This window comes from Pempheris klunzingeri, chromosome 5, assembly GCF_042242105.1.
Source record: "Pempheris klunzingeri isolate RE-2024b chromosome 5, fPemKlu1.hap1, whole genome shotgun sequence".
Lineage (NCBI taxonomy): Eukaryota > Metazoa > Chordata > Actinopteri > Acropomatiformes > Pempheridae > Pempheris > Pempheris klunzingeri.
In genome coordinates this window covers 4,561,742-4,577,045 of record NC_092016.1, presented here as the reverse complement: position 1 = coordinate 4,577,045, position 15,304 = coordinate 4,561,742, and the positions used below count along the sequence as shown (strand labels likewise).

Genomic DNA, 15,304 nt, shown 5'->3' with positions numbered 1-15,304 from the left:
TGAGTTTAAACGTCCTTTTGAAATCTAACAGGTTTGGAAATACTCTCTGGGGAAGTCCCTCCGGTTCCCTTCACTAACAAATTCCAGTGAATTACTTCCTGGATAAACTCTTTTTTTCTTTTTGCTTATTTAAACAGAAACACACCTCCTGGCTTTTCACTTGTACAGCACTTAAATCTACAGTGTTATCTACAGATAATGTCTATACATTTACTTTTGGTCTCACTTTCTCCCCATTTTTATTTACTGAAAATATTTTTTATTCCAAATTTAATTTAATTACCAAAGTGTTTTGTGCTCTTTGTCTTGATGTTTTATGAGCCTCTTATCTCTCTATGCATTTATTTTAGCAGCTATTTGAATCTATTACTTTAGTGTATTTTAAAAATTGCCCTTTGATTATTTTTTCCTTTCTTTTTTTTCTGTATTCAGATTTTAGGAAGTCTGGACAGCGAAAAAAACAAACAAAAACACACAATGTGATTTCTGCGAATGTGATATTTGGAGGTGGTTTGAAATGAGATTCCACTCGTATTTCTACAGGTGAGTCTCAGTTCGGAGGCTCTGGCAGCTCCAATCAGGTTTAAAGGTTTTCTTTTGTGTCACACACCTGCCTGCCAGCGAGATGACGGAACATTTCTTATGTTTCCACGTTGGGAAACCACGTCACCAGCATGTCACAGTTACTGACACCAACACACAGTGCAGATAATCTGTCCTAAAGCTCCCATGTTACGCAAAATGCACGTTGTAATGTCTTTTCAATGTAAATGTGTGTCCCCATGTGCCTGAAGCTGCTAAACTCTGAGAAAAGACCGTCCTCTCTCTGTTTCTCCTTTGCCATCTCTCAATAAATCCCCAATTATTGGCTCCAATTATGATGTCATAAGGGGATCTGACGATCATGTGACCTCCTCCTGCCCCTCAGCAGGCCGTCTGTCCCCGCCCACTGAAAACCACCATTGTTTTTTTCCTCACTAACGCCAGCTCCCTGTAAAATGAAGATGTGGAAAGTTACCTGATCTAGTAGGACGTCAAAATACAAGCAGACTTTGGGACCTTTAAAGATCCAATTTAAGAAACAAATCAGATTTTTCTGTGCTTTAAGTTTTGAAGGATCCAGGATGTCTGACTCAAATAACTTTTACCATGAAGAACAATCCCACCTGCTGTTGACAGATCCAGACTTTAAAGTGTCATCACGATCACTCCAACCCTCCTCTGGTCAAACAAACACTTCCACCCTGAGCTATTTTAAAGTCAGGATCCTACAAGAAGGAACTGGCATTGTGCCAGACGTTTCCTGACCAGACTGGATTCACAGGGAGACCATTTAATGGGTTTTCTCTGCTCACCTTCCTCATGCTCTCCAGTTCGACCTGCTTAACCTCATTGGCCATCTGCAGCTCACTCATCCTCAGCTCCAGCTCCTCCTGCTCCGCCTGCTGCTTCAGTCGCAGCTCCCGCCGCTTCTGTCGGGCCTCGCGGTGCGGCGCCGGCCGGCCCTGACGCAGCAGGCTCACACAGGTCTGAATGGCTGCAAGGAACCGTGGGAAGAGACTTCAAACTCAGGTTGTGATTTCAGTTTGAGTGTCTGTGAATCTGTGTACACTGAAGTAAAACTAACAAAAGCTGTGACGCTTTAATCACGTGACAAAACAAAAAGTACTGTTGGACATTCTCTAGAATAAAACAACAGACTTACTTTGTGTCCTACGAGGAATCATATAATGAAGTTTGACAAAAACTAGTACTTTGTAGTATTTTGAATTTATGCTTGGTTTAACTTTTTCTCCATTTCTCCAGTTTTCCCTTGAGATTCACATAGAAAAGCAGCATTTACAGAAAAAATCCTATCCAGCAGTATAGAGTGAATGACTGAGATATGAGTGAAATGCAAAACACTGAGTCACACTGAGTTGACGTTTACAGCTCCAGCATTAGGTAATGATTAAATAATGACTGGTCCCATTATATACCTGGAACCTGTACAGTCATCCCACATTTATTCCACTCTGCATTATTGCCCTTATTGTTGTCTTTACATCTTTTATCATAGTTTTTACATCATTATGTAGTTATATAATTACACTGTACATAAAGGTTAAATGTTAATGCTTGTTTCCCCGTTTCTCTATTTATGTGTAAGTAAATGAAAGCAGCAGAAAAACTAAAGTCTAATTCCTTGTATGTGTTCACACACTTGGCAAATAAAGCTGATTCTGATAATAAGTAATAAGAGGCGCTCACCCTGGATCCACTCCTGCTTCTTCTTCTTGTCCGACGCACTGATTTCAAAGCTTTTATGCGCCAACCTGACGAGGAAGAGACACTTCTTTCCCTCTTTGTCTTGCAGAGCCTGCAGAGGAAACGATAGACAAGACTTATTCCAGCAAACACGAAGAGTCGATCAGAGAAAAGTGGAAGGGGTTTCATAAAAGCGTCAGGTTCTCGCCTCCACGCTGCAGTTTCCGTCCAGTAAGATATCTCCTTTCTTTTCGGCCAGGTCCTCGCCCACGTAGTAGGAGATGGAGTTTGGCTTCAGCATGAACCAGCGCTCCGTCCAGTTCTTCCTCTTGTGGCCTTTCTTCATCATGTAGCCCTGCGCACAGAAAGGAGGACATGAATCTGAACCCACAGCTTCTCTCAGAGCAGTGACTTTCATTATAAAAAGTTATTTAGTGACTGGATTCCCTGTGTGATACTGAATATTGCAGGAAACATACAATAATGACCGTTTCTTTTATGTTTCTGTGCCTCGACATGATTCGAGTCATGAAACTCACTCACTCTTTCACATGAAGACATAGAGCCCTGCACCACATGACCACAAACTATCACTTCCTTATTTTATATACACTATATTGCAAAGGGACGTTTTAATTCGAACGTCTATGTGTTTTTTCTTTTTACATCTTTTCAATCCGTGTGTTTTAATTACTGTAATTTTTTTGTTCACTTTTTACTTTTTTTGCGTGTTTACTGAAACATTGCAGCTTGTAGTCACCTCCATTAGTCACTTCACTGTAAGATGCAACAGAGACTTCGGATGCAGACCGAGCTGTGACTCATGTTTTCGTAATATTTAAAATACACGTGAAACTTGTTTGATGTCATTCTACATTTTTATGGGCATCAACACCCAAAAAAAAACCAACTGTGTTATTCCATCACTCAACACTTTCTAACTTCCTCATCCTGCCCATAGCGCTCAACCCCAGTGGTTCTGGTAGACTGTAGTTTTTAGCAAACATTATACACGCTGGAGTAAACACAGACTATTTTCATCTGCAGATTAAAAAAAAAAAGTTTGCCGTTGTAGTGAGTTTTTTTCGAGCAGCAGGACGGTGAATGTGAGAGTCAGTCAAAATAAACTACAGTGTGTCTTCATGGTAATTAAGGAACATGTCACCCAGTGTGGCTCACTGGTGTGTCTTTAATAGTTTTTAAAGGACGATGGAGCTCTATGGCACAGAGGAATAAAATATAATCAGACTTTAAGATGCAGAGAAAATACACCTCATGTCTTTTCATGAGATCTTTTCAAGATAGAAATGATTCAGCAGCATCCACACACTGAATATTAAATTAAACAGACACTTTTAATCATGTATCCAGCGTCACAGACACTCACTGGAAAAAAAGACAGACGACCTCTTCTCCCTCTTCTCCCTCCCGCCAAATACGACCGTTTGTTCATCACATGGTCACATCTGAACTAGCTTCATAAACTCCTTTTCCACCAAAGTAAACACTCTTTTCAGTGGAGCCTTGTTGTTACCTGGCGAACAAGCCAACGCTTCCACCACATTTTAGCAGAACTGTAATCGAGGAAGCGTCATCAAAAGGAGAGCGTTGGAAGAAAACAGTAATGGCAAAGATGGACTGCACTGATTACCTGTGAGTTTTTGGTCTGATATGAGAGATATTTCTGTCCGTCTGTTGTCATATATGAGATTTCTCCATTGTTGCATTGTAGAATATGACCAAGAACCAAGTTCTCAGGTTCCAACACAATTTATTTTTGGGCAAAAGGCTCAAAGCGGTTAAAGAATAGGCGATTGAAACGGGAAGAAACCTGCTTCGTATAAGTAGGTATCATTAAGACGACTGAATGTAGATACATTTCAAGAAGAAGCATCTAAGTGACCCTTTGAGTGGTGCGGTCTGTCGTCGTTTTAGTGAATGGTGAATTAACGGACACCCGTCTCATCAGCGTCTGTGCAGGTGTGCCGCCCACCTGCTTCAGCACGTCCAGGATGAGCTCCTGGTAGACCTCGCTGATGCCCATGGAAAGCGTCTGGCGGTCCATGCCCTTACTGAAGTGGCCCGAGCCCACCAGGCAGGTGAACTCCCAGGCGTTCAGACTCTGCTGCTTGGAGTTCAGCTGCAGCCTGTAGTCCTCAAAACGCTCCTCCACCCAACTGCCCCCCATCGCCTCCGTCAGCTTACGCAGGAAGTACTCAATCTGTGAGTGGAGACACATGCAGTGTTGCACAGACACACAAAACACACATCAAAGATACATTTATAATGAAGATAACTGCCTCTGTCCTGTATTTCTCCTGCTAAACATCTCTAAAGGGGCCGACTGGTTCATAGAATTTATATGTATTTTGCAAACAATCTTCCTGTGATTCATCTCTGATGTTTGTTATACCCAACAATAAATCTTCCAGCGTTTGTTAAAGAACAGGAAGCTGGAAACTTCCTTTTCTGCTCTTGAGCAACAGGCGTTTTCAACTGGCCAGTGACTGTGAAGCACCACTTATACAATAGTAGAACTAAAAATCCAGTTCATTTCAGACGTGTGAGCTTGAAATGAACAAGAGCCCGTTTAAATGGGTCACAACTCGGATTGGGAAGTTAGGTTATTAAGAGCATTTACAGTAATAACTTCCCTCCTTTTGACAAGCAAGCAGATAATGTGCTTTTCAACAGTAAAGATCCAGTAGACGGTTATTAGGGAAAATGGTTGGAAGTCTACAAGTGAATCCAGAGTTATAGACGATTAATCAGAATCTGCAACTATCGACCAAAAAGTTTATTGGATATTTCCCTTGTCTGAGGTTGGACAGGATATCCAACCACTGATCTAAGTTAACATTAAACGCTTCAGACTCTCAGGTTTGTTTAGATCAGGTGACGTCTGAACTACAGACTGTGGTAAAGTTCTTTATTTAACACTGATGCATTAAGCAGTTTGGCATAAACAAAAAAGCTCCATGTCATGTTTATATTCCACATATGAAGGTGTAGAAGTATCGGTATCACGTTGGCACTGACATATTGAACATTTTTAAACATTTCTCAGCCTCAGAGTCATTGAGCTGCTGCTGATATTTGAAGTTGGGCACCCCAAACATGAACACCGACCTCCTCAGTGACGATGATCAGCGGGTATCTGTCCTCTGACAGGAAGTTGAAGATGCACCAGATCTTGAAGGCGTCATCGTTGGAGATGAACAGCTGGTTCTGATCCAAGTTTTTCCTGAAGCACAACGTCCAGCACATTTTGTTGAAGTCCTGCCGGTCAAAGTTATCGGTCACCTGAGGAAGATGAGAACAGCAGCACCGGTGAGTCATGGGAGAAGAAGAACAGTTTGTTTCTGTAGGAATCAGTTTGTATCGAGACGAGATAAAACCCCCAGAATGGAAACATTTCCACCCCACTGATATCTCCAAGAGTAGAAAGTCTCCGTCAGCCTTTTTGGGTTGTAACACTTGAACCTCAAGCACATTTAAGCTGCGAGCTGAAGAGTGATGTTTCCCTCTTGGATTGCTTCATTTAATGTCATTGTTTTATCGCCACCAGCCAGATTTATGTTGGGACGCCTTAAAAGGTCCTGACCCCCAGTTTGGAAACCAGAGAGGACAGTAAACAAGCTCACAGCTTATAAAGAATGGCTTTATCAAAGTGACTTAATCATTTCCTAATTTTTATAGATGACTTGAAAGCCATGAATAACAACAATTTATGGTTTGTGGAAGTATTGAACTACACTGATCTGGATCTGGATCAAAATAATTTGAATAACTTAGAGGTGTTATTGATCACTAAATCAATCAAGCTTGTTTGTCACATGTAACCAAATGAGTGAAATGTCATTCTCACCAGTTCCTTCAATTTGTGCATCAAAAAGATACAAAATTCATGAATATATTTGTAAAAATAATGAAAATATAGTAATAATAACAACATTATTACCAAAATAGAAGCCAAAGGGATTTGGTAACCCAATATTACTTCATTAAACAAGCCTCGTTGATAAATATTCAACACATGAGGGAGAACAAGCACGGTAGGATGAAGACGGGAAGGTGAACAAAATGTCTCCGGTCACCAAACACACAATATCCTGAACGCACAGAGTGAAACTTGTTTTCTCTTTCAGAAAAAAAATAAATAAATCTCCAGGATTCAAATTCCAGAGCAAACTGGTAGAAAAGCCCTTGAAAAGGTACAATCGGCACCACGGAGGGGAAATGTTCTCCTCGAGCCGGTGAACAGAGACGTCTCCATGGAGACTCCTGGCAGTTGTGTGGATCAGGAGCACAGCTCGTCCTGCTGGCAGTCGTCCCGTCAAACAAGCCACCACCAAATCCGCCAAAACAGCTCCAGCGCTCGCTCTATAATTAAGAGCCGATCTGAAAGTGAAGCCTGAAACTGAACTTATCTATTTGTGGCTGTTCAGAAGCCACAAGGAGCACAAACAATGCGAGAAATTTGCGCGGCGAGGTCGTTACAATCGTGGTGCGAGCAGCCAGCAATGCAGAACCTGGTTTCATAACCGAGATCTTCTCCTCCACACCTGCACTTTAGTAACAGTAACACCAGAAACAGCTGCAAATACATCGAGATGATGGAAACCAGAGAAATGAGATGATAAACTACTAATTCATCACATGACTTTTCACAGTGCATTTCACACTACAAGCAGGCCATGATACTTTTTTAACTCTTAAGTGAATTTTAAAAACCAGAAATGTTTAAGGAGTATGAAATGATGTCGACCAAACGTAAACAGATTTAACTTAAATTTAGTATCAGTCACATGATTCTCACCAGCGGACTTGAGAGGGATCCCTGAGTGGAAACAGGTGAAGCATGCTGATGAATTTGGCCGCTGTTTACTCGAGTACACTCAAGGAAATCAAGTCCTTCTCAAAAACCTTAAAAAGGCCTGATGTAAGAAAACTAAATAGACAATAAGAGGATGTACTGATACATTTTTCCACAAACCTTTTGGTCATTTTTACACTTCTGTAATTTACGTGTCTCTAAGTTTTTTCTGTATTTACGTTACAGTTTGTGTTCTTTTAGTATTTTCCATGTTAAATTTTCTAAAATGTGCTTGTTCATTATAATGCTGTGAGATATTAAACTGGTGTCTTAGACTTATCATGTAAAATATGCTCAGTTAGAAATGAACAGGACTCGGAGTCAGAGGTCCACAAAAACTAATTATCCTGCATTCTCTCACGGTCATTTAATCATTTTAACGTTCTGTGCTGAGAGAGGGAGGCACACTGAGCCCAGTGAGTGACGGCAGTGGAGTGAACTTTTCTAAAGCCACACAGGATCTGATGTAACTCTCTATTGTGCTAACGGAGGGTGAGTGCCTGTGTGGAGACCAGTGCTGGGTGTTAAAGCCATTCTCCATCCAAAATTCTGTGGTTCTGTCTGAATCCAGTTAGTGTATTTTCACTGCCAAAATAAACCTGCAGCATAATATGCTTCTCTTCTGACGGTCCATGTGCTCAATATGTTCATGTGTGCTTCACTACCTTCCTCAAAGCTCCAGATCACATATTTTGGTTACGTGTCAAATCAAAAACTGTTCAAATCAACAGTTTAATCAACATCTCTGAAGCAATTTTAAAAAAAAAAAGAAAAAACCTGAGCATTATGACTTTCATGACAGACGATTGATGAGAAGTATTGATGTATTAAAACAGCAAAAGGTTTAACGAAACGGACTAAATAAACTGGTAAAGAAGAGCAATGAAGTCACAGTTAGCATGATTGGAGACAAAAACACTGCAAGTCTTACAGGATACTGCTGCCTCGACCAAACACCAAACACCAAAGCAACTAGACCAGCAACTCTCATGTTCAGGAGGTAAAATTCCTGTTTTTGTCAATGGAGTCTGGTGGTTTTGAAGAGAGCACTATAAAAGGGTCTGGGTAAGGATCTTACAGGTCAGTCTCTGGACGGATCCTTCTTCTAATTTTGTCAGACTCTTAGAACAACAATCTGACCCCATCAGTACCAAAAACAAGCACTTTTCCTGGACGTGCTTGGGATTACAGGGATTCAGCTGAGGTGATGGATTGGCCCAACACTTCGTACTAACAGGTCACTTCAAACTCTGCACTACCAGCGCTCTCCTTCAAGTCGTCACGTTAAGTTGTGGAAATACAAAAAGAAGAAATACAGTGACAGACCTAACATTTAAAAAGACTTGGTGTCTGCTTTGTAGAAACATTAGCATGGCTTTAAGAGTTAAATGTTCAGGTGTAGAGTCACATTCAGAAACCTGAAAGACTTGTAGTTCTTTCAAGAGTTTATTCAGTTCATCATTCTGCATCATGTTTTCCACAGCTGGAACAACTAAAACTCTGAGCTGACGTTAATCAAAGCTGAACGCAGCAGCAGTGGATGAACCTCTTCTCACTCCTCTAAGCTACAGGTGGTGTTTACAGTCTAAAGATAGACTTTGGGCAGAGCGTCACTTTGAAAGGTTGGAATGCTGCGGTGAAAACTCTCCTCCACTCGATCGGCCCGGCCTGTCGCCGCTCAGCGCCACCAATCTCTCATGTGAGGATGAGGATGTGTTCAGGTGGCTGGACTCGTCTGTGCCAACCTGCTGGTTTTAGACTTGTGGCTTTGAATGACTCAGCAGTGAGTGACTGCAGAGGGAGACGGTGGAAGGGCGACAGACGGGGAGGGGACAGTAGTGGAGTTGTTATGAAAGAGCAGCTCTTCGTCTTACATTGTCGTGTCATGCTGGTCTCGTTTTTCTTTGTCCTTGTGGCTCTCTGTCTTTTTCTATTCCTCTCTCTCTCGCTCTCTCTCTCTCTCTCTCTCTCTCCACTTGAACAATGAGAGCCTTGTCAGCACTGCCACATGTTCATTAGGATTCAGGATCCAAACGCCAGCCTTATCTCCTGCAGCCCAAACCTGCAGAAGCATTTAGCTCGCACAGAAACGCCACTGAGCAAAACCACAGCGAGACAACTGGTGTCGGGTTGGAAGACGATCAAACCTGACTTGCTACCAGTCGAACAGGATTAACAGCTATTTAATCAAAGGGGTTGGTTGCAAATTAAATGTGGCCCGGCGAGGACGGGGACGCACCAGTGTTCAGCAGAATAAGACACGATGTGAAGAAAAAGGAGAAATGAGAGGAGTTTCTCAACGCTCCACAGCACAGATCTATCAAAACAACATGCAGGTGTTGGTGGGGTCGCTCGTTCGACTTCAACGGCCGACTGGGTCAACAAAAGGCTCAGTGCACCCAAATTACTAAACCGTCACCATCACTGTCCTGTGACACCACAAATCTACAGGCTGAGGAGATCCTCCTTCTTACGTTACAGTGATTTTTTAATAAAACATCTGATAAGTGCACAAAGCTGAACATGGGGCCGTTTTTCATAGTTAATAGTTGGCATGTTCGCCGCTCACTTAACTCTCTATGTGGAAGCTAACAACTTCTCTGGTCCACGTGTTGTGGTCTTTGAGATTTCTGCCTCACAACATTTGTCTGTCTGGAGTCAGAAGAACAGAATAGTGATCTTCTCACCGCACACACGTCACTGGAACTACTTTTTACTAAACAAATAGTCCCTTCTGATGAATTATTCAGTGTGTTGCGTGGATTATCTAGAGCAGCAGCTTCATGCTGTTCAGTTTTCAAGCCTGGGGTGGAGGCAGAACTGTCCACATGGCTACACACCACTACACTCTGCTGCCACGTGTATTAGGTACAGCTAACTAAAACTAATGCAGGCTGATTCAGCATCCCTGCAATAAACTCTGCCTCCATGGAACTAGGTTATAATGTTGATGTTGGTTCGGCTCGGAGGTCATTTTGGAGGCTGGTTTGTTTGAGTTGTACTGCGTTACATTAGTAGGTGTTTTTAATCTGTTGTCCACTCCATTTATATTAATGAGTACAAAGAAAATTGAAGTTGAATCAAAATCTCTCCTAAATGGTTCCAACAATGTTCTGACCTATTAAATACAATCCAAACACAAAGCCACCCTGCTTGGACGTCTCATGATTTGACCTCTGAAATGTAGAAGAACTTAGTGTTAGCTGTGTAGAAACATCACTAGAGAGTTGTTTAGTCTTCAGGGGCAAAATTGAACGAACACAAAGTATACTTGGAACTTGGCTTGGACTCAAGGCTGAATTAGTTTTAGATCAGTGAAGCTAATGTGTGGAGGACAAAATGACAAACACGCACCAAAAATACATCACGTTCAAAATAATTACAGCAGGTTCATCGAGCTCGTCACTGTGATGGCTTCTCTGTCAAAACACACACACACACACACACAACACACACACTCTTTATGGTCACAGAGGTTCACTTGTTTCACTGTGATGCTCCATCAAACCACGAAGTGCTGAGTCCTCAGTTTCAGCGTCACTTGTGCGTCTGCTGCCAAATCAACAGTCTTCAGTGTTTCAGTCACTGAGCTCAACAATCACATCAGCGACGGTCCGAGTCCGTTCGGAACGAGGATATCAGTGGTCAGTGACAAGTGAAGTGAGTCACTGAGGGTGACGCATCATTTAGCAATACGTCCTACTGTATTAGACACACACACACACACACACACGTAACTTTTTTTTTTATTATTATTTTCAAGGATTTCAGTTTAGTCGAAACGCCAATCAAGACCAAAATAGGATTTCTGTTTTCCTGCGGTTTGACTTTCTGGTTACAACAAACACACACACACACACTTTCCTTGTGTGACTGGGTGGAGTTTCCTCAGGAGTGAGAGAAGTTGAATGTACGGACCGACGCCCTCGCTCTCCAACACGCCCGGTCACCTTCACTTCAGTGGGTGGGTGGGACGGTTGAGAATGAGTGTGTTTGTGTGTGCTGGGGGGTTGTTAATGACGTGATGTCTCTTTCCTGAACCTAAATCCAGAATTTACATTTCCTTATAGAAAAGTGTCCCTGTTAGAGACTGCAGCGACAAACACACTCTCACCTTTATTTTAAATTCTACGGGGGATCCCAAAGTTTCCAATACACCAGATTGTCAGGCTGAATCTTGGCTAAATGTGTACAAAAGAAGCATAAGAGTCGTGGGTTTGAGCTACACGATGGCATCAGATGATGTAAAATCATTACAGTCATTTCATGACCTTAAAGCGGCTTTACGGGGAAAAAAGGACACATGCGTCACACACGCAGGCTGAACTAATGCAATGTTGTTGGCTGTTAAACACGTTGTACAACTTTCGTTGAATCTAATGTTTGAAGAACGAGAACAAGGAAGTGATGAGGTAACTTAGGATTCATGAAAAAAATATACCCGCAAACGGCTTGGTTGTTTGAATGGTTATTTCTGGCCAAAAACAACTTTTACAGCCGACCTTGAGAACGTCTGCAGCCGCCTGAATGTTTTCCACAGGGCACACACACACACACACACACATACTGGTATTTCTATCTTTGTGAGGACACCCATTGACATAATGCGTTTCCCAGCCCTGCACCTTAACGCCTAACTAATGACCTATTTCTTACCTTATACTTAACCTTCTTAACCTTAAGTCTTAACCTTCAAAAGGCCCTATGAAGTCGTGCGGACCGGCCAAAATGTCCTCACTGAAACACATGTTCTGGTCCTCGCTATGTATTAAGTCCAAGAACACACACACTGTAAGGATCTCTCTGAGGGAAAGTCTTATTGTGTGACAGATTTATCACAAAAACTGACACACCGGTCCAGGACAACGTCACGCAAAGTGCCACAATCTCTTCAGACAAACTTTTAACTCTTAAATAAAGTTTAAAAACTTAAGTTAACGAAGCTTTTGAGATTAACTGACTGAAAAAAGGTTCTAAATAACAAACGCTGAAGCACCACAGCTCCATCTCACCAATGATCCCACACAAATACCGAAGAGAAAATGGAAAATGTTTAAAACGACCAAACTGCTGGACTGAAGGTCAGAAGTTCTAGAATCTTCAGGAGATTTCCGAACCAGTTGCCATGCCAACAGCCATTCAGCCATATTGCCACTTGATATGACGTCACACGACGAGAATTCCAGATAGAATTCTGTCAGCGTTCTACTGCCGCCGTGACATCACAAAGGAAAGGCTGAACAATCACCAGCGTTCCATTCACGCCCGTGACCCGTTATGACATCATCACAGAGGGACGGACGGGGAGCTGAATGAGCTGAATGAGCCGACTCCACGTTCAATGACTGGTTTTGTGCTGCTGTCTCAGCGGCACAAAGACCGATGGCCACAGCAGAGAGTCATCGGCACTCAGCGTCAGTCAGTGGACTCAAGGAGAGTTTGTCACTCTCAGTGAAGAGTTACTGTGTCAGCAGACGACAAAGGAAAAGTGAAAGTATAGGAAACACGTATATTATCATTAGCATGTATTCAGATATAATGTATGTGGCCACGACTTTGTTTAATAGATGGTGAAGAGCTTCAGATTCCTGACTGAAGTCAAGTAAGGATAAAGTCTTTGCTGATTTAGATTCGAGTGTTTAGCACAATAAAGGCCGTAAAGCTGCAACATAACAACTGAAGCCTTTTCCGTCCTGCTGCCAAGTTTGTGTCTCTGTTCTCCTGACTGAGCATCAATCCCCTCAGAAGAAGTCAGCAGAGTGCTGACTCACTTTGCACGAACGAGATCCCCAGCGTCAAAACCATGAGCATCGTTGTTCCCTGAAGGCTGAACCCTGAAGACTACATCAAGACATAAAGATCTACACATCTGCACCATCTGAAATGTTTGAGGAGCACTGAAGTGCTGCCGCTGGCTCACCTTATCCAGGATGAACTTGTTCAGGTACGGCATGTATCCCTGGTTGGAGACGGGACCCTCGTCGTCGTCTTTAAAGTGCTCCTCCAGCGCCACGGGGTCATGTGGGATCTTCATCACTGTACAAAGGTTGTGGGACAGCACCTGGAATGATGGGAAACCAACCATTGATTTATCATTGGTAATCAAATAATCTGTCTATTAATAGTTCTATCAAAAAAACTACTTTACAAAATACATTAAATACTCAATCAATTGTTCCTTAAAAGTGAGTATTTTAGTAGATTTCAGTCAGAGAGGTGAGTAATAACTTCCCTGAATGTTCCTGTCAGCACACATTTCTTAAACACACTCATTTCCACATCGACTTTCACATTGCGCGGGCACATGGACGGGCAGCGCCGTGGAAGCAACGAGGAAGACTTCCCGCCACAAAAGAGGGAGTTCAACCTCGTTCGGCACAGAAGACACGACTTGGTATAAAATGACAAGACTATTTTCTTAAAACAGCAGCTGCCCTGCAGAATCGGAGGCTGCTGACCTCGACACGTGACCTTTATTGTTGATTTTCTTGAACAATGTTTGGCTGGCACAGAGCTGGAAACATGTGGGTGTGCCATAAAGTTGGACACAACGTTAGCCACGGGAAACCTTCAAAAGTTAACTTTTGTGCTTTTCCCCATTGACACTGATCCAATTTAACCCTGACGAACAACTCATGTAACCGGGGATGATAATTCACCAGGCACGTTTAATGAAATACTTCAAATAAACTTGTACTTTATACTAAATTCATTCATTTCACAGTTTTAGATTCTTTACAAACTGTGATTTTGGCTCACAGAACTTATTAAAATGTTTCCTTTAACCTTCATTAAGGTGTTTATCACCTCTTTACTTTTCACAGCTGCTGACTTCCTGAAAACACTCTGACTGTTTGTTGAACTTTTAATGTTTCAGTCACTTCCAAACCCTTTTTTTTAAATCTTCCTGTTTCACTCTTCAGTTGTTTTCCATGCTGCTGTTAATCAGTGTGGAGACAGACAGGTGCTGCTGTCTGTCTGTCTGTCTGTCTGTCTGTCTGTCTGCTCACTGACAGAAGCTCGCTGCTGATTTTGTGCTTTTTAATGATGAAAAACTTTCAAAATCAAGAAGCTAAAGTTGTAGTTTTTTTTTTTTTTCTTCATTAAGCTGAAAAGGCAGCTCGACAGTGCAGTGGAGGAGTTTTACTGGAAGAGTTTCCTGCTCGGACTCCCAGAAGAGGCGAGCAAAGCGGAGAAAAGTTACCTTGAGCTGAGATTTGGAGACTTTCCCGCTCTTGTCCACATCCAGAGCCGTGAACGCGTGCCAGATGGACTTTAAGAGCTCGTCCCGCAGCGCCATGATGGTGAACTGAGCCTCTTCTCTGCTCTGCGTGTCTCTCTCTCGGTTTCTTCCTCTGAACTGACTGTCGGACCAGATGAGGAAGAGTCACATGACGCGCTGTCAGGCGCTTTCTGCAGCGTGTTTGGGCTGTTGATGTTGATGGTGGTGGTGATGATGATGATGATGGAGGAAGAAGAGAGACCGTGCTCAAGTTAGTTTTGGGTGCACACACACATACATCCACTCCGGACCCAGCGGCTCCTCCTCCTCAGTTTCCCCCGGTGTTGGCAGCAGGAGGTCGGTCAGCTCACCTCCAGAGCCTCCCGGTGACACTGGAGGCTGATTTAGGGACCATCAATAAATTACTGTTTGGTGATATTTCAGTACCTTCGTGTTGACTTGACAATATTATAGATTATTATGATTATAACATTATACTTAATTGATACAATTTTTTAAATTAATTGTTTGTCGGACGAGCTTCCATGTAAATGTATTTAATCTCTATTCAGTCAGTCTCACTGAGATTAAGACCTCTTTTACCAGAGAGACATTAGAACAAGAAATTTAGACAATAACAAGAATTAAATGTGACGCAGGAACAGAAATCAAACTGAACTAAACCTCTGTGAGGTTTAGGGACAATCAATAAATTACTGTCTGGTGATATTTCAGTTTGATCAGTTTGAATTGTGATTATAACATTATACTAAATTGATTTCATTCAGCACATATTTTGAGTTCTTGACTACATCCTGTGAGTCCGACAAGCTTCATTACACACAAACTGATTTCATGTTACTCTCTTGTTTTGATTGAAGACTAAAGATTTTAATTTAAATAAAATGAAATGCATTTTCCAATAGCTGTCATGTAATGTTGTCTAGTGACTCCAAATA

General features: G+C 42.2%; 1 protein-coding gene across 1 annotated transcript in view; it reads right to left on the bottom strand.

The window, feature by feature from the left end:
* swap70b (switching B cell complex subunit SWAP70b) overlaps nucleotides 1-14,471 on the bottom strand; it is a 28,198-nt gene extending 13,727 nt beyond the window's left edge. Inside the window, exons 1-7 of the mRNA XM_070831154.1 lie at nucleotides 14,328-14,471; nucleotides 13,044-13,184; nucleotides 5,377-5,550; nucleotides 4,241-4,468; nucleotides 2,456-2,602; nucleotides 2,251-2,359; nucleotides 1,356-1,537 (exon numbers count right to left, since the gene is read on the bottom strand). Of these exons, the coding sequence (XP_070687255.1) occupies nucleotides 1,356-1,537; nucleotides 2,251-2,359; nucleotides 2,456-2,602; nucleotides 4,241-4,468; nucleotides 5,377-5,550; nucleotides 13,044-13,184; nucleotides 14,328-14,423 (1,077 nt within the window). The 5' untranslated portion in view covers nucleotides 14,424-14,471. The remainder of the gene's footprint in view (nucleotides 1-1,355; nucleotides 1,538-2,250; nucleotides 2,360-2,455; nucleotides 2,603-4,240; nucleotides 4,469-5,376; nucleotides 5,551-13,043; nucleotides 13,185-14,327) is intronic.
* Nucleotides 14,472-15,304: the final 833 nt, after the last annotated feature.